This window comes from Gymnodraco acuticeps, unplaced genomic scaffold (assembly GCF_902827175.1).
Source record: "Gymnodraco acuticeps unplaced genomic scaffold, fGymAcu1.1, whole genome shotgun sequence".
NCBI classification, from domain to species: Eukaryota; Metazoa; Chordata; class Actinopteri; order Perciformes; family Bathydraconidae; genus Gymnodraco; species Gymnodraco acuticeps.
The window spans coordinates 1,327,297-1,346,967 of record NW_022990398.1 but is presented as its reverse complement, the minus strand read 5'-3'; the positions used below and the strand labels follow the sequence as shown (position 1 = coordinate 1,346,967).

The 19,671-nt window shown below is 41.4% G+C and overlaps 1 protein-coding gene across 7 annotated transcripts in view; it reads right to left on the bottom strand.

The window, feature by feature from the left end:
• fli1 (Fli-1 proto-oncogene, ETS transcription factor) overlaps nucleotides 1-7,646 on the bottom strand; it is a 30,706-nt gene extending 23,060 nt beyond the window's left edge. For 2 of the 7 annotated variants that reach the window (XM_034224718.1, XM_034224719.1), the window contains exons 1-2: nucleotides 7,466-7,646; nucleotides 5,609-5,693 (exon numbers count right to left, since the gene is read on the bottom strand). In XM_034224718.1, coding sequence (XP_034080609.1) covers nucleotides 5,609-5,647 — 39 coding nt within the window. In that variant the 5' untranslated portion in view covers nucleotides 5,648-5,693; nucleotides 7,466-7,646. Of the gene's footprint in view, nucleotides 1-1,160; nucleotides 1,779-5,581; nucleotides 5,694-7,465 lie in introns of those variants that run through there. The other 5 variants (XM_034224717.1, XM_034224716.1, XM_034224721.1 and 2 more) reach the window with 5 other exon arrangements.
• Nucleotides 7,647-19,671: the final 12,025 nt, after the last annotated feature.

The window sequence follows — 19,671 nt, the reverse complement described above, 5'->3', positions numbered from 1 at the left end:
GAAAAGGAAACCTGTCAGGAAAAGATTGTGCGCAGCAGGAAGCTCTCATGGTTAGAGAGCCCTTCCTTTCTTGTAGTGTGCCTGAATGCAGCTAGCAGCCAGTCATTTACACCCAAGGATTCAATTATGATTACATTTGTCACAACTCCTTGCTTTGTTACAGGAATCCATGGCTGAGACTTGAATGTCCTTCTGCAGCATGGCTTTCACCCCCGAAACAAACAATCCCAGCTCTGTGAGCGGTGAATGACGGGATTTAAGTGACTATATGCAGCCTGACATTTTTGTCTGCCCAACGTTTACACTCCCCCAAAGCTCACACCACACCCAGCCGCCACAAACCCGCTACTTTAAGAGATCCAAGAGAACACGTCGCATTACTTTTCAGTAACAAAACGAGTAGCCTAAATGCAAACACTGCATTCTTGTGAGTATACACTTGCTAACCGGAGGACACATAGTGAACGCGTGCAGGATGAACTAACGGGGACTTGCCATTCAACATCTGGTGGCTGTTGCCATAATGCATCTGGAATTTAACTGTCGGGGGCCAGTAGAAACAGTTAATATACACCAGTTCTCTTGACTACAAACAAACCGTTTCAAAATAGTTGTGCAACTCTAGAAGTAGCAGGCTAAGGTATTATTGTGATGCTTGTGGGTTTTAAGTGTTGCAAACTGCCGCATGAAGTTACCAAATGACAGCTTTGCTTACACTTTCACAAAACTCTCTCTGTGGCGGCGAGAGAGAAGTTACAGTTATCAACAAAAACACAGACAGAGGTGTTATTTCTTGTATAAATGTCAAATCATCACACTTTTTTGACCCACGACAGGATCTTCGGACCGAGCCGGGCGATGTGCCACACCGCTGTTGCGCAGCTCGACACATCGTATCCAGCGGTACATCCAGTCATGGCTATTGCTCAATCCCCGCTGCCCAGACTAAAATCGTGAATAACTTAAACATAAAAGTACATGATCACGTTGTCTTATATAAATAGCCACTCCTTTTTGCCTTCCCAGACGTGCGTAATTGTGCGCTTGGTCCCCAAAATCCAAAGCGTGATATTCTGATTTATTAATCCAAACCGTAGCGTATCCTCACAACCACGAAGCATATTAAAAACTTTCAAAGAAAAAGGAGGAAATCTGGTTACCGCTTTCAGACAGAGAGAAAAAAGCCGCTCATCGTCGTCAGATTTGAGGTCCCAGCTCACAGACCGACACAGAGGGGCATTTCAACCCATTGCTTTAAAAAAGGAGGCGCAACTCCGAAAAAGCAGTCTCCCACAAACTCATACACCCCGTTCTCCACCCTTACCTTAATAGTTCCGTCCATTTTGCGCAATTTTCAACGGACTCCGACAATATCCCAAACATGACACGCTCCTGAATTAATTCCAGCCCCCGGTATGTGGCAGAGAGAAAGAGACACTTTTACCGGATTGAGTTTTTTCTTTCCTCTAAATTTGGGAAGTGAAGTCACCACTGTTGAGAAGGTTGAGAAGGAAGCTGTGTGTCACCGAAAGCCCTGCCTTCAAAAAAGCAGGATACTGTCCCAGAGAGATAAGCAGGGAAAACAATTGAGTGTTCGCTCCGCTGTTATGTTTTCTGCTCGGAAATATTTACAGGATGACTGCCTGCGTTGTGCACAGCCATTGCTGTTGTAGCCTGCTGTAGAATAGGCTTGTGTGTTTTGCTTTCCCAGTAGTGTCACAGATGGTGTGGAAGGGTTTACTATTTTGTCCGAGTTATGAAATATTTCTGCACACATTTAACTGAGGATTTGGGGAATGACTTTTTACTGTCCCACTCTTAAGTTATGTGATCCCATGTTTTAGAGCCCTTTTGGTTCCCGCCTACACATCAGACTTACATCTGGCCATGCCTCCATCCCTCTTTAAATCAGCATATGCTCAATTTTACCCTATATTTCATAATGAAAGTCATACATTAAAATAAAGTTTATCTTTCTTTGTGGACAGATGTTTCTCTCCTTCTGCTGATGGAGCTCTAAATCAAAACAGGAGACAAACCTGAACACCTATGAACGGACTTGTAGCAACCTTGTCTTTTTTTGTTACAGCTCTCTGTGAAGTTTTCCTGAGACACCATTAATAAAACCAAGCATTCAGCTCCTAACCGCACTACAGTCTGAGGGTCTGCTCTACACGTGTGCGTCTGCTGTTCAGCGCAGGAGTGAATGGATGAAATGCAGCCTGCTTCCACACAGGCGCATTTAAAAAGGGGTAAACGGGGTTTTAAATGTATTATTGTTATTGTTGACTTTGCTATAGTTATCCAAAGGTCCCTTCCTACTCTCCTAAAAAAAAATCCCCAAATCCCCACCCCCACATAGGTATTTTCTTTCCTCTTCGTCTGCCCTATGAAATTGCCCTCATCAATTCAAGCATAATTTTGGTGCAGATGCTAGACATGGAGCCAGCTCTGAACGTGACATAACACTGCAAGAAATGCTCATAGCACATTTAGCATTTAAGTGATATATTATTTACAATAAATGAAACTCATACAAGAAGTATAACTCAGATTTAGAGATAAAAAGGAAATTCACTCTAACCCAGATTGTATTTGATTTGTTTCATTGATTTTTAACAAGCTTTAGCAGATCACCAACCATTTATCCATATCAAGAAAATCACATATAGGGGATAACTTTACTTTGGACCAAAGTCAATGTATCTCCTTACACTGCCATTTGTTATAGCCTGATGTTTAACAATATAAACCGATTTAGTTGATATGATGAATACTTTTTGCAGTGTTGGGGTTCTGCCAAACAGAGACTCGCTGGGCTGACAGCAGGGCCGGCCTGTCTGCTCTCGACTTGGGGGTCTGTTGGGGCTGAGGGCCCCCACCCTTGGGACCACCACATCTGGATCCTGCTAAGGGTCAAGGCTTCTCCTGCCTGAGGCCAGTTCAGACTCGGGTAATTAAGGGAGACACCTTGTTTAACTCTTCAGTGACTGCTATGGTTTCTTTTTTTTGTTTTTCTATACATTCCTAAGTCTGCGGTCTTATACTTATTTTATTTTAGGTAGGTGAGTGATAACGTGGCAAATGAAGGAGGTGCTTAAGACGTCACCCCCAATTGGTGAACAACAAAACCTCCTTTATGACCAGTAATATATTAACATCATTTTAGTTTTTTTACTTGGATGTGCGTCTTGTACACCAGGTTCCATTGATAAAAACACAAGCTCACCCTCCATTGAACTATAATCGTATAATTAATTTAGGTTTAGTAAATAATTAAAATGCGGTGTTAGGATATAATTGTATGTATGCTCTTCAAGGAACAAAACAAACCCCCATTTTCCATATAAGTCTGATTTTCTAATCAAAAACCATCAACAGCTTGCCTCACACACAATCTCTCTTTAAATACCTGCCATCCCGTCATAGAACATTATCAGGAACAGTGGGGGTCCAGGACCTACCAAGACCATAATGAATACAGTGGTAACAAACATTTTGGAAGGCCAATAAACAGATGCAAGTTGGTTTACACAGTGAACCACAGAACATCTGGCTTGACGCTGGAACTAGACAGCCAGACATTTCTTCCTTACACCACGAGCCAGTAGCTCCTCAGTCTCTCTGCAGGGGAACCAGCCAGAGGTGGGCGGACACTTTACAGAGATTATGTTCAGCAACCTTTCAATTAATAGGCCCAACCTTTCAATTGTCATCCTATAGGGACTCATATTTTCTTTAAGGGTAATTTGGTAACAAAAACTGAGTAGATTCATCAAAACTGACAAAACAAGTCAACATTCTCCTCCTCACCATTTCTAAAAAAAAAAAAAACAGTTGAAAACTTGATTATAAAATATTTTACAGATTAAGGTACTTAATGGGTATACTATACATTATTTGATCAGTCCCGATGTGGGAAATTAAGAATCCAATACTGAGTTTTGAGAGAAACATTTTTTAGCGGAGTGTTATTCCAAAGAAAAATAGTCACTGTCACATGAGCCTATAACTTTGCTCTTTATCAGACAGCAGACTTGTATTCTGATCATTCCTTCTCTCAAGCTAAAAGACAGCCCGAGTCAAAATACTGAGGGCAAAAAGTGGAGTCAAGCACGAACTGTCTGGCCCCTCGCTCTAGGCCATAATTAATTTGAGATTTATTTTTATTGGAGAGTTCCAGTCTCGCCTGGCCTTAACCAAACAAAACCAAATGTTGGGCCGTGGATTCGCTTGAATGAGGAATATTTCTTTAAATCTCGTATTGAGGCGTGCCACATTCTGACCAATATCTCTCTGAATGTGAGTGAGCCAGTCAGTGCAGCACTTGCACGCGAAAAATACACGCTAACCCTTGAATAAAAAAAATAACATTATTGGATTCAGAACAAGCAGAAATGATCCGGACTGCATCTCCACAGCAAATCAAAACAGCTATGCAAGATAAAATGAAAGTTAACTATTTCCATGGTCAAGTGAAGTCTCTGTTTGTCCTTCAGGGCCTCCTGTCTTTTTTTAAGGGAGCAGAAAGACTCATTTAATCGCGTATTTTCTCCTCAAACATTCTGTGCTATTCAACGCTCTCACAACACACCAGGAATTGTTCTGGGCCCAGAAACGCGCAGCCTCTCTGCAGTGGCACAAACGCTGTGGCTGGATGAAAAGAGCCCTTATTCAAAGGGGAAATAAGTCTTCAAAACATTAACAGTCGCCCTTGGAAAAATACCTTGATTATGAAGATATTACCATAGCAGCTCGCCTCTGCACAATGGCTCATTATAATGGCACAATCCGAGCAGTCACCCTCGGAAGATTATTAAAATGGATGTGAGCAAACGTCATTCGGCCAAATTAACTGACTTAGTAAATGCGAGCAAAGTGCACGTTGAACTTGACATTAATGGACTTATATACATGTTGATATATAAAACATATGTAATGGTTTCAGTGACTCAGATATGTAGCAGTTGCAGGTATTTACGCGGTGTGACGCGATGCCGCGTTTTATGTGAAAGCCAGATGTGCACTGTTTGCTTTATTTACATTCACAGGACTGCGGTCGAGAGAGAGAGAGAGAGAGAGAGAGAGAGAGAGAGAGAGAGAGAGAGAGAGAGAGAGAGAGAGAGAGAGAGAGAGAGAGAGAGAGAGAGAGAGAGAGAGAGAGATGTATGACGTCAAACATAATAATGATCCATAACAACAGCGATTCGTAAGACTTTAAGATGTTTTCAAATCGACAAAATCAAACGTATCTTGGCACTCCACATAGACCACAACAGAGCCACATTTCAACAAGTGGCTTCACAGCGTAAACATGCAGCCATTCTCCACAACAAGGGGAAAAAATAGCAAGGTGAAAACCAAATGCAACAAGCCTGGCACCTGCGTAAAGCTTATACACCCTTGGTAATTTTGAATGAAGAAAGTCTTTATTTGTCTCATATAAAACCAGTGTAAAAAACGCAGTGTAAACATTGCATTCTACTTGAAACACATCAAGAGAAAGAGACATATTTGAATATCAGAGCCTAAAAAACATAATAAAAAAAGAAAGGTCCCCAGTTTGTTCCTCCTACATTACCTGAGCGAAGAGATGGTGGTGTCTTACCTTGACGTAAGACGACGTGTCAGGGACAGTTTGAAACATGTCTATTGGACAGACAGGCCCAAGGGTGTTCAGTGTCCAATGGGTCCTGAGGAAAGAAAAACATAATAATAACGTAATAATAAATTCGATTTTACCTGATGTGTTTTAATTATATTTACATGTCGTTTAATTGTTATCTGAAATGTTGGTACACTTTTAAACGTAAAATACCTCGCAGAAAAGTGTTTGCTCGTTGTCATCAAGAGATCAGCTACACGTGACGTGACAGCAAACATTCACGCAAATTACCGCAGGTTTTGTGAACTTCGACACATGGGTTACCACTTCCACCAAAATAAAGGGAAAGTCACATTTGCTTAACGTCCCCCCTGTGTACGTCTGACTGCACACATCATCCTTTGATTCATTCAGGCCTCTCGTTTTCTACAAAGTGGTCAGAGGTATACGGGGAGGTTTTAATTACCTGCTGTCCGTACATTAACAACACTAACTTATGCACTACTGGTAACATGGATGAATGACTCCAAGTCGCCCAATAGGAGCTGGGCAGCAAGATGAAGAAGAAGGGCCCCATCCCAACCCCCATCACGTTTCCCCCTAAAGCTTACCACATATTGAAAACACTTTTCGCTTTAATAAGTGCAGCTTACAAAGTCTAGGGTGAAAGGGCACTTGGAGGACGGTGTCTTTAGCCCTTCCCTCCCTGTTGCAATTATTAGGAAAGCAGTGGCATATCCCAAATGCTTGTTATATGGACTGTGTGATAAAAGCAAACCTATATGGACCCTCTACATTGGCATTCAGGACTCACCACTAAAGGTTAAAAACTTATCTTAACAAGGCCTATGGGACATCATTCTCCTGTTCAGTAGCATGTGTGCTCTGACCTGCCAGCATTATAAATATACAATCACCAACCTTTTACCGACTCTGAGTGGAGTATAATTAGTAGTGTGGATGCAATTGTGATCTTAAGCCAATACCTGACAGGGAAGAAATACACTAAAATAAAACGCTAACAAACACAGGGGAACTTAAACATTCCTACACACGATCAGAGGTTTAACAGTACTTAAATTCTCCCTTTTACTGCGTAATTTCATGTTAAAGTTTTTTCATGAATTCCAGCCTCCTGATAAATAAGCCGAGACAGGAGAAGGGGGTGTATATGAACGTGGCACGATTTAAATACTTGTAGAGCACCAACGTTTTTGTTTTTGTCTTCTCTGCTCCTGCAGGCAAACGCAGGGCTCGCCTCATAAAGTTCCCCAAATGCATCAAATTTCTACGCGGTAAAAAGAGCATAGGATACGGCATCTGCAGCCAATTAGGCAGAGGAGGGCTGGTGAATAACGGCGTGAACCTCGCTCCGAGACAGCCCCGTGGGCCGGGACCCCTCTAGTGTTACATTTTAAGCATCCTACCTTGCTGTTATCCATAATTTAAGAAAGCCAACTGATTTCCAGTTAATACGAATTACATTTTTTTTTACATCGGCCTTTTGACTAAACCCCTTTGACTGAGAAGAGAGGTGAACAAAGGTGTATTTTTTCGATTGCAAAATGGGTATTTAACGCAGACTTTTAATAAGGTAACACTCTGGAAACAACTCTGATGCGATAAGACATACTATAACAAACGTGTTTGTAATATATGTCACAGTTTCTTTATCGGATTCATTTCTAAATATCCACCTTTTTCGGATCGATTGTGTTGCAATCTGTTTTTACAATGCGCATCAGCAATAGTAGGCTAATAAAACAAGTGGATTTATTGTTTCATGCACGCACACATACGCTGCAGAGTAAGTCTGAGCAGGACTTTTAGCACACACGAACTGTTGTTTTTCTCACTCACCTGTCGTGTTTCTGTCGATCGTTTGATCTGTTTCGATCTAATCACCCCGCAGCCAATTCTAAATAATTAGTCCCGTCCAGGCAAAGCCGTTTTCCAATGATGATGACAGTTGAGTTATTTTGAAAGGGGCTGAAAAGGAGCGCCGGGTGTATGAATGGAAATGTTGCTGAGATGGGAGAGACGCGACCAATGAGCAGCGAGAGAAAACCTCCCCTTGCCTGCCGAGAGAGGCCACTGAACCATGAAATAAGGGAAAAGCAGACAGGGAAAGAGCTTCATAAATCTGCTTTATACAGTCTTTTAGTAGGACAGCGTCGAAAAATGCAATAGGCATTTTTTTGTTTTGATTTGTGATCAAATGCATACACAAAACTGCTAAAATGACATGTCCGTAAACTGCTCCCTGACAACTTTAGAGTATCATTGTCAAAAACATTATTCTTCCAACCGAATTGTTTGTTTCCACCCTTCTTCGGCAAAAAACACAATTAGGCACCCACTGTATATATTGACACATGTTTAATAATGCATCAATCATAAGTATCAAACAATTAGAAAACATTTGATTTTCACACCTCTCTGCAAAAAAAAACATTAATTAAGGCATAGCCTACGATCCATTCATTCATTTTGATTCAGTAAAATGTAATGTAATAATCAGCCATCAGCAGCATCCACTCAGGATTTTCAAGATATTCATTCATGTTCCTGTCTGTCCTCATGCTGACAGTTCCCGCAGGAATACAACCAGCAGCAGTTCCTTTGCAGTGCCTTTTCTCTTCCTGCTCAGTTGACCCCACTCAGTTCACTAACTTCATTTCCTTCACATTGCTGCCCTCATCTTAGACCAGGGGTCCCCCAAAGGATGTGGGGCAATTCACGGCGAGGAAAGTCACCCAACCATGGCATTTTATAGCCTCATCAAGGTCGCCATATTTCACGCGGAGCAACCAAAGTGCAACCAAGAAGTCGCCTTCCTGGAGCGCATTAGAGGGCCTTTAATAATGCGAAAAACGAGTGTGAGATGTGGGATTTAAGACTTATTTCATGTGCTCATTGTAACAAGCTTCCATCATAAAAAAGGTGCATTTTTCGTGAGGTAATGACGTGTCAACAATTCTGGAAACGTTTTAAAGACTAATGACACTGCTTTATGTAAAACAATAACTTATAAAAACACTGCAATCTTAAAACGAAACATTACACTGACTGACTTCTCTGATTTTTTACAATGTTGGCGGTCATCTGGTAAAAAGTTCGTCTTTCATCACCGGCTAGACCGTCTGTTTGTGGCACCGCTTCCTAATGCAATGATTAAAAACAACAACACTGATAATAATGTTCCCAGAACGAAACAATGGACGGAAATCCCAACATCCGTTTTACTGAAAAATGGCATTCATGCGCCTGCTGTGTTGCCTTCCTCAGGATACAGTAGGAGAAGTTTTCTAACACATTTGAACAGCAACTAGTATATGTTCAAGTAAAAAAGAAAATGCATATGTTGTGGTCTGATATTAGCTGATATTAATGGTAACATTAATACAAGGTAGAGACATGTTTATATGGGACAGCAGACAAAGTAAAGGGTCCCAATTGAACCTAAAACAACTTTTGATGAACTTCAAAACTCACTCTTAAATGTGCCATCAGCTTTGAAAACATCACAGATTAAGTTAAATCCCATTTCAGTGGATTCAAATTAGAATAAAGGGACATAGGTTGTTATCTGTTAGCATTGCGAAAGAAAATAAATAGTCAAATTCCATAACTGTTTGAAAAATACTGTTTTTAGAAATGAGAACCAATCCAAGCTATACTAGACACACTTAGTAAAAGCTATTTACTATTTGAGGTTAATCATTAGCATTTATCTAACCTTAAATGGCAAAAGCAAGCATAATGGTATAGTGCTTTTTCACTTGTCAGAGGTTGCTGAATTGATCTACTGTAACCGTCTAAAGTTTCTGACACTGTCCTCTTTGTCCTATGTGGCCACACTCTTTCTTGGGTTTCTTTAAGGAGCTGAAGAAAAAAAATGTTATTTTTTCTTTTTCTTGCAAAGTGCCTCGGGTCCTCTGTCTGGTTGTTTCATCAAGCCTTAAACCATCCATGACTTCTTGTTTTCTGCCATGGTATTGACATTAAATGTGGAATGTGGCTGGGGTGATTGTGCCTCTTGTGGACTGCTCACACAAAAGTCCTTTCAGTTTCCCTTCCCTAATTATTTAGCATACATTCGCTTTGATATTGAAAACAAAATCTCCTTATGCACTTTTATTGCAAACTTAAATCCTACTGTGCAGGGGAGACCAAACAATCTACCATCAACAGTTTCATGTATACAGCTGAGTCCACACAGCCAGTCTTTCCTCACTTAACATTTCAGAGCTCCTTCTCCTGGGATTCTACCAAAAACACTTGTATTTGAGATGATGCGGGCTAAATCAGCGATTACATCTCCTCGAGTAAATGAAGCTCCTTACTCTGAACTGTAATGAGTTATTTATTTAGTTAAAGGGGCTACTGAGAGATGATCTGGAGATGGAGACTGGTCCCACTTTTTTTTTTGCTCCGTGGGGAAAGAGAAAATGGCAGTGTGGCACCAGGGAAGGCAGGGCAGAGTATCAAATATTTTCTTACAAGCATCCAGGCCAGACATGGAGCAGCATGTAAGCTTATGTTCAAGAGAGTGGAAGATCTTAATATTCGCATGATTTTTTGTTATTACATTAGAGTTTGATAAATGTAATTGAGAGACAGAAAAGAAGAGAATGACTCCCATAACTTTGACACATATTTTACAGGAAAGCTTCTTCTGTCACAAGGAAAATATAGTTCGCCCAAATGTACAAGATATTATCCACCAACCAAAATACAAATCAAAACTCTTACCCGCTTGTCCGTATGAAACATCTAACACAGAGCACAAGCTCAGGGTTCTTGTTCAAAAGAGTAGAAGTTATTTATATTTCTACTGCATTACAGTTTGTAAGATTTACCCTAAAGAAAAAGGAGAGAGGGGATGTATATCAACAACTTTGACACCTCTCTTGACACACATTGGAATGGCTCCGGTGTCTTTTGTCATGTGAAAAATATTTGGAAAGATTTGTGATGATATTCCCAAATGTACAAGACTTTACCCAACAACAGAATTTAAAAAAACGTATCAAAACTCTCACACCGCCTGTCCGTTTAAAATATCTCTCATAAAAGAAGCTCAACACAGTGGAAGTTCTTTATACTTCTATTGAATTAGGGTTTAATTAAACCTAATCGAGAAAAAGAAAATATGTTATTACATCAATTTAAACACCTCCCTTGACACAAACTTCATACGGCTTCTTTTGTCATGTGGAAAATATTTGAAATGCTATTCCCAAATTAACAACACATTACCCAAGAACAACATTCAAATAAACTTATCAAAACTCCTAAAATCTCTCACACAGAGCGCAGACTGCAACCCATAGTGTGTGCGGTGATAATTAGCAACGGGAAGTATTAAATTAAAGCAAGCCAGTCATTTTATGAGGCAAGCATTTATGAAGGTAACAGCATCCCTATAAATTAACGACCTCCCAATGCCTCCTGATGTGTTGCCACTCATCAGGTCCAGAGCCAACCCCTGATAGGTCCACCATGTGACCTCACATGTTCAGTCTCGGTATTCTTGCCCCTGGGGGTTGTGCTGAGATGAGAGCTTGGGAGAGTGGATATTTGTGGAAGGACATGTGGTGTCGAGACAAAATGCATGTTATCATTGCATATAATATGTTCTGGTATGCACTTAATCAAAAGAAAAGAGGGTGTATTTAGGTCAGCGTCTGGCGTGTCTGTGCTTTATGCATCTACAGTGTAATACGTTTTTTACACACCACAAAATACTGTGTATCTCCATTTTTCTGAGGGTGTAGACATGGATTTCCCAGACTACTTATCTTGTGTCAATTCAGCTGTAAATGTGGACACACCCTGCCTCTGTTTCCCATGCCACTGGGCATGGGAAACAAGGTGCTCACTTTACATTTTAAATCAATCTTGGTTGCCAGGGAGAGTCATCCCTACCTTAACAGCATACGGCTGAAATAAAGCCTCTGAAAATGACTGCTTCTGTGGAAAAAAGCAGGGTGAGCAGGAGCAGGAGGAAGGCAGTGCCATTTAGAAAGCCTAAATCATCCCCTGAACTATAAATCCACTGACCGCTCATCATTCAGCAGCATTTTAAAAAGCCCTTAAAGAAAAACATGGAGTGAAATGAATATGCTGTCACCTCTCATTTGGGTCTGGCCCGCTGGCTCAATAAGAAAAGTGTTGTTCCCTGGAAGGCTGCTAGCCCGGGCTGAGCTCTCAGGTTTAGGGTTTACCCCTGTCCCGCATTCTCAAGGCTTTTGAGGCCCGCGTCTCTCTTTCCTCCCCCACGTCCCCCCAGACATGTCTGACAGGCTGAACTCGATGTGGGCTGCTCACCAGACTACAAAAATCATTCATCTGTGCCTTCAGACGGTCAAATCTGGATCTAATAAAGGGAGCTCGTCTATTGATCCTATTCATGGGGAAAGCTACTGCCAACTGCAACCACTGGAGGGCTCTCTGGCTCAAGCTAGAAGCAGCTCATTGAGCACTTTAGTACCCCTTTGTTCAGAATGGGATACATTATAAACCATCAGTGACTATTAACGGATTACTGCAAATTAGTTGATTCATTATTCAAATGATTTTTTAGGTTACAAGTAAAAATAAAATGTTCCAAAGAAAATATGTTTGCATTAATCATAAAGAAACTTTTACATGTGTTGTATCAAAAATGAACATAATGTGTGCAAATATCTACAAGATGGTATATGGAATGTTTTACTCTTCCATATACCATGTGGGATTATTGAGTCCAAAGACAACAATGGCAACCTCCCTTTTCACCTGTGGCACAAACAAACAAGTGTAACAGGAAACAGACGCTGCAGTGCTCTGACAGAGTGCCAGCTAGATCAGGGCAGGATTCCCTGTTTCTTACACTTTTAAATGAAGCCGAATGAAAGTACAGGCCGCAAAGCAAAGCAAAACCACAAAAAAAAAATCATCCTCACACAGGGGCGAGGAGAAGGAGGCATCTGAGAATGAAGGAGGAAAGGGGACAGGGAGAAGGAGAGTGAGTCACAGTCACTTTTAGGGTTGTGTTTATGTGTGGGTGAGGGCACTACCCCAAACGCCTAGGCAAAACCACAGCATTCCACGCCGGGTCTTAAAGAGACAGAGCGACGCTGTCATCATGGGTATTTGGGGAGTAAAGTGTTAACATATGGTGAGGGCTATTTGAGATGGCTGGTTAGACGCACAGAAGCTAGTAGGCCGTGCCAGCTCTCAACATGTTCAGGTAGTGTTTTTAGAAAAAAAGTAGCTGTATAGGTTTTTGTTTCCCTTAAGCAAAAGAGACAGAAATTGATTAAATGTAAAAAAAAAATATATCAACATTTAATATGAGAGATTTCTATTCAAAGCTAAAGAGACATTTATTCTTAACTTGTGTCATGATACTGGTAAAGATGATAGTTTATGTTTATGTCTGCAATGCAGAGATCCAGTGATAGAGGGCAGAGTTGAGCTGTGAAACGAGTAAGGCATGTCAGGCTTGTGCTAAAAAAAATTCTTAAGGAGTTACAAACCTTTTAGACAAACAATTCTGATAACTAGCACCATTAGCTACACATTACAGCATCATTTTCTCCCATACCTCTAGTTATGACAAGTCAAAGGAAATATGAAGAAAGCTAATTGTAAGTTAAAATCCCCTACAATAAAAAAACTAAAACAAATTAAAGTGACAAGTGTACAAAACAAGAGTTAGATTGATTTTGTTGTATTGATCCATACATCACAAACACAAGCTGTATAAAGGACGGCTTGGTAGCACAGAACTCTGAGGTTCTCTACTGCAAAATCTTCCATCCATAGACATACAGCAGATTGGGTAACAGTCTGAATGATGACAGGCCCAGATTGCAAGTAGAGGAAGAGAAACATCTCACTGATAGGAAGAGAGAGAAAGAAGACAAGAGTGAGAGAGAAATGTGTAGGTGTGAGGTGTGAGTGGTGGTGGTGTTGTGTTGACAATCGGGTGGTTAGAGACAAGCTGAGGCTCGGGTATAGGAGAAATAGAAAGTGTGTAAGGGGGTTTTGAAGAGAGGTTTACTGAGAAGGAAGGAGAGGATGCAGAGAAGGAAATGAAATGGAGGTTAGGGGGCAACAAGAGAAACAGCCTGTTTCCTCTCTGAAAATCCATGGCACACTATGGACTTAACATCCTTAAACCATCAATGGGGCTCTAAAAATAGCCCCTGTTTCTGCACAGTAAGAAGTGGGAGTAGGGGGGAGTAAGGTGTGGGTGGGGCGGCTGGTGGTTGGAAATGGGAATCAGCGCATGAGACTGGGAGTGAAAAGTTGGAGGGAAACAAAGAAACAGACAGTGGTGATGACTGATGAGAGATTGGACAGATATTTCCTGGCTGCATGTGTATGAGAGAGTGACTAAGATAGAGGAAGATAGGGAGTAGGAGTAAGATAGTGAAAGTGGAAATAGGGAGTAAGTAGTCACAGTAGTTTTCACTTAGTAAAAAGTCTTATGGAAGTACTATTTTTCTATCCTTGGGAAAGCAATTTGTTGCAGTTGCTAGTTATGATGCAGATTCTGAATTCTCTGACACAATATGTAATGAGCTGCAGCCTGCTCCCACACAACAGCAGATGTTAGCACACGCTAAAAAGGCCAGTGTTCCTCATTTAGCCCCCAGTATGGTCTTCAGGCCCTGAAAATCGATCGTCCACTTTCTTTTAAAGAATAAGGAACAAGTTTGTCTCGACAATTTGACGTTGGAGTCTATGACCTGAAGCAGAACATATCTACAGTAATGGCTTCCATCCTCCCACTTCACTAGCCGAGGATGCATAATTCTATTGGGATAGCCTCCCTCTTTAAACCCAGAGAGACTGTGATTTAGTGAAGGATTTACTCTGAGTAGATTTTGGGCCAAATTACTCCCTGCCATCCCAAAACTTAAGTGAATACTCACTCTTGTAAAACAGGTGAAAGATTGGATGTGTAGAAAGACAGACTTCACTCATGTTCTGCTAGAAGACTTTCTCAACATCGACCACAATGCACTAGGAGGCTTTGTTGCCTGCTTGGACCCAACCCTACAGTCAAACATTCATGGGATGGCTGCAAAGAACTTTAGGTAACTCTAAGCAACTATTTCTACACACACTCTACATTTTGGACAGTTAGCTATGATTTCTAGTGATGGCGAGATGAAGCCTTATGAAGCTTTCCAGCCAATTGGTTCGCAAAAGGGTTCATTTCATGAGGCTTCATCATAGGCTTCATCATGGGCTTCATTTGGACACAAACCCCCTGTTGGTCAAAGTGTGTAAAACAGGCAGATTGGACATCTCAACAGTGTGCTCTATCTCATACCGAGTTCCCAATGAGTAAAGCATTAGAATAACTCTAAACAACGAACATTAAATCATATTTTCATCTTAACGATATTGTTTTAATTCCAGTTGAATGATTGTGATTGAAAAGCCTAAGGAGGCTGGTAAACATTACAAAGAGGGATTTGTATTCCTTAATAATATTCATATATGTAACCATGTTGTAGCCTGAGAAAGGCTAAACCATATCAAAGAATACATTTATTAACTACATTATCTCATTTAGCTGTAGCTTTTATAAACCACAAAAAGGACGAATTGTTCAGTCAGTCGTTGAACCAGGGACCCTGCGGTCATGAGTCAACTGCTTTCCAGCTGAGCGAGCCACAGCACACACACTGAATCTCCCTGACAACACTGGAGCATATTTATTCCTGTATTTATTCATGTTTTTATTCATGTTTTTATTCCTACATTTATTTATGCTTGTATCTATTTATACTTATGACATGTTCCGACCTCTATATAAGTAATGGTCTGAGCTCTCTTAATTCCATCGTGTCACCGGGCCCGGGTACAGGAGGAGTAATATGGTTCTTATTATACATCCATATGAGCGTTGTGGTTCAACGCTTCAACCGATCTGAATGGCTTCCTGAAGCAGTCACGTGGTATCGACAGGCAGCGAGGCTTCGTTTGTCATCGATGATGTCACTGGCCCAAAACGATACAAGCCTCGATACATGCTTCATAAAAAGCTTCGGGGATTACTCGACACACGCTCCGAAGCCTCGGCGCAATACATAACATCACTAATAATTTCTCCTCAACCAACTAATGTCTGAATTTCAAACTCAATACTTTGGCTCTGATGGCTCCATTGAAAGCCTCAATGTGTTCCTCTAACGGCCCGTCTACACTACAGGCATCGAAAAATGCTTTCAACGCTTCGCCCATTCACTTTGAATGGGGTGACGTCACTTTTAGCCGAACTGCATTTTGGGAAGCGACGTGGAGCGTTGCTGGCGTTGCTGGCTTCAAAAGTTGAGCAATGTTCAACTTTTGACGCCTCAACGGAGGCGTCAGCCAATGAAATCCCGTTTATGCAAATCTGCCAGTACAAGCGCTAGCCAATCAAACCGCGTGTATGCTGGGAGAGACTACGTAAGTCATTTCCTCATATTCCACAAAATGGAGGGAAAATTCATTATAGCGGTAGTGAATCACCCGGTGCTGTATGATCAGTCTCTGTTAATCTACCGGGATACAAACCGGAGGAGCGAGGCATGGAGGGAGGTGGCAGAGACAGTGGGTGAAACTGGTAGGTTTTTGCCTGTTTGGGGATTTTATATCCTGTTTACTTCGTTTTAACATTGCTATTGCTTTGTATGTCGGGGGCGGGAGATTCATGTGATTGGTTGTTGGTCGCGTTGCTCGCAAAAAATCCCCAAGCTTCAGATACGCCCACCTCCAAGCGTCAACGCACGCCGCTGTGTGGACGGGCCGTAAATGGTTCCTATAGGGTCCATTAGGGGAGCGCCAAAGCTACAGAGGTTGTGCAAAGATGTGTGTGAGTTTTTCAAATTTAGATCGGCACATGTATAACTCAATTCAGAATAACATACTTACTTGATATCTTCTACAAAACTCTGTATATAGATATATTTAAAAAGAGATGTCCTCCCTCACCCAAAAACCGTAGCCTATAGGCCACATTTGTGCTCTCAATCACTTTCCTCAGATCAGCTAGCTAGCAGCTCATACATGTTTTTCCTGAAGACTATGTTGCACAGTTGACCAAGAAACATCAGTCAGCCTTTATAAACTGTACACAACCAGCAGTAAAAACTGTATGTCAATCATCTTAAGCACACTCCTTGTAGTTCTGGTCACCAACAGGCCACTTACCATAAATCCAGTGGTGTAGGCCCCACAGGAACCCTTTCTCAATAGTTAAATGCCATTTGTTAGCTGTTTAACTTTATTTGTTTATGAGAGATATATCCAAAATAGGTTACCCAGGGTTGCCAACTTTGGGTACCTGGCTGGAGTGAGATTTTGGTATCATGGGTTTGATTACAGATATGCGCACGAAATGACTGCTATCGTGTCAGCAGCGGGACCTTAGCATATATATATAGGATATATATACAATATATACAAATACACAATATTGGACACAGACTATAAAGGGCACACAGTTTCATTCAGTAATGGAAGTCAAACACATGTTTGTTTCCACTGTTTTATTGTGTGCATAGGCCTGTCGCGATAAGCAATTAGTTGACTTCGGTACGATAAATAAAAATGAACTCGATAAATTGCCATTTACATGAGGATGTGACTAGCAGTTTGAAAGGATGTACTTGAATTACTGTTATATATTATCATTATGTCAGTGGTCTAAAATGGTCATACAACGGTGCTGACAATATTATCGTTTATCGCAATAATTTCCGGAAAAATGTATCCAACTAAATTAATTATCGTGAGATGCCTATACATGAAACACACACAAACAAATTTACAGACTTACTCCAACCTGCCAAATATATTAATTAACACACTCTCACTCTCATATACTCTTTTACCTCATTCACACCAACGCAACCGTGCTAGAGCTTTTCAGGTTCAGAACCGGTTCTTCGGTTTAGCTCCGGCTCTTTTCACACTGCAGAGTCCGACTGGTGCTGCGTCATTGCGTCATCGTTTGCGTCATGACGTAACCGTTTGCGTGCTTGATTGATTGATTGATTGAAAAGTTTATTAACAGCTTGTATATTGGGTACAGTACAGTACAGCTCAAAACATACAATTGTTAAGGGGATGCAGACCAGAGAAAGACTTTCGTCTTGTTTACATCAGGGTCCCCCCATTTCCAATTCATCATATCATTTAAGACATATAAGACATATTTGACATACAGATGGCTTATTTACAATTTACATACAGGTGGTTTTTTACATACAGATTGCTTATTTACAATTTTCATTTTAGATTTCGTTCTAATACATCCTAACCGGACATTTAAGACATACCAAGTCTACAGATATACAGTTAGTAACAGAGTCTAAAATGCGAGTATATACATAGATGGGGGGGAAGCTGTCCATTGTACTACAGGTTGAGATTTGTACCATTACCGGGGCCAGTTTTGCAATGCTCTCCCCCGAAGGTGCTCTTTAAGAGAGGTTTTGAAGGTAAGTATAGTTTTACTTTCCTTTACAGTTGTGGGAAGAGCGTTCCACCTTGATGTGGCATAATTGCGAAACGTGTATTCCCCTTTTTTTGTGCCAAATCTGGGTTTCACATGATTTGTGGAGCTCCCTCTGGTGTTATGATCATGGTATTCCTTGACCTTTGGGAAGAATTTTGACATGTACATGGGTACCATAGAGGTGTAGTGGATCTTGTAGACCAGTCCCATTGCAAGTAGCTGTACTCTGTCGTCTACTCTAAGCCATCCTAGATTGTCAAAGTGGGCAGAGGTGAGGTGGGTTCTAGATGAAAGGTCAAGCAGTAGTCTGACCAGTTTATTTTGCGATGTTTGAAGTTTTATTTTTAGCGCCTTGGAGGTGCTATGGTACCATGACGTGCAAGCATAGTCATAGTACCCTTGAATGAGTGCTCCTGCCAGAGTTTTCAGGGTGTTTTTGTTTACCAGAGAGGAGATCCGGTATAGGAATCTAGTTCTTTGATTGACTTTTTTTATTACATTGGATGCCATTTTGTCACAGGAGAGGTTTGCCTCAAGAATAGATCCTAGGTATGTAATTTCCTTCTTACTTGTGACAATAATGTCACCCACTGCAACTGAGAAGTCGTCGGATTTGCTGAGATTATGTTTCGAACCGAAGAGAATGGACTCTGTTTTACCCAGGTGTAATGATCATTTATTATCTGCGAGCCAGGTGCAGATTCTGCCGAGCTCGGAGCTGAGGGTTTTTTCAACCTGCAATCTGCTCCTGTCAGAGACCAGCAGGGCTGAGTCGTCCGCGAACAGGAACAAGTTGCAGTCACATGCTGATGACATGTCATTTGCATAAATTAGGAACAGTAACGGACCTAATATGCTTCCTTGTGGAACACCACAGCTCACTGGGAGGAGGGGGGGACAGAGTACCGTTTACCTCCACCATCTGTTCTCTCCCCTCCAGGTAGGATTGCATCCAGCTCACCGATAGTTTATCAAAACCAATTGCTTTTAGCTTGTCAATCAGAATGGGGTGATTGACAGTGTCGAAAGCCTTTTGTAGGTCCAGCATCACCATGCCGCAGTACTTGCCCTCGTCCACCTCTTGTTTGATGTGGTCGCTCAAATAAAGAAGGCATGTGTCAGTGGAGTGGGATGTTCTAAAGCCAGATTGAAATTCATAGATTAGTTTCTTTTCCGCGAGGTACTTTTCGACCTGTTCATATACTATTTTTTCCATGACTTTCGAGATGGAGGTAAGTATAGAAACAGGGCGGTAGTTGCCTGGGTCCAATTTGCTGCCCTTTTTGTGCAGGGGGGTTACTCTTGCCTGCTTCATAAAGCCAAACCACGCAGAAACCCCTCACAGCTGACACCGACAACAACAACAATGGCAGCTTCCTCTGTACCTCTTCGGAAGACCAGATTCCCAGTAGGTAGCTGGTCTCTTCAGTGGACCACTGCTGCTTGTTAAGTTTCTCCATCGTTGTGTACAAGCTGTATAAAACGCAGGCTTATTGTTGTTGTTCAGGAGTTGATCCCGCCCCTGCCTCCGCCTCGACGTACAGTATGCGGTGCT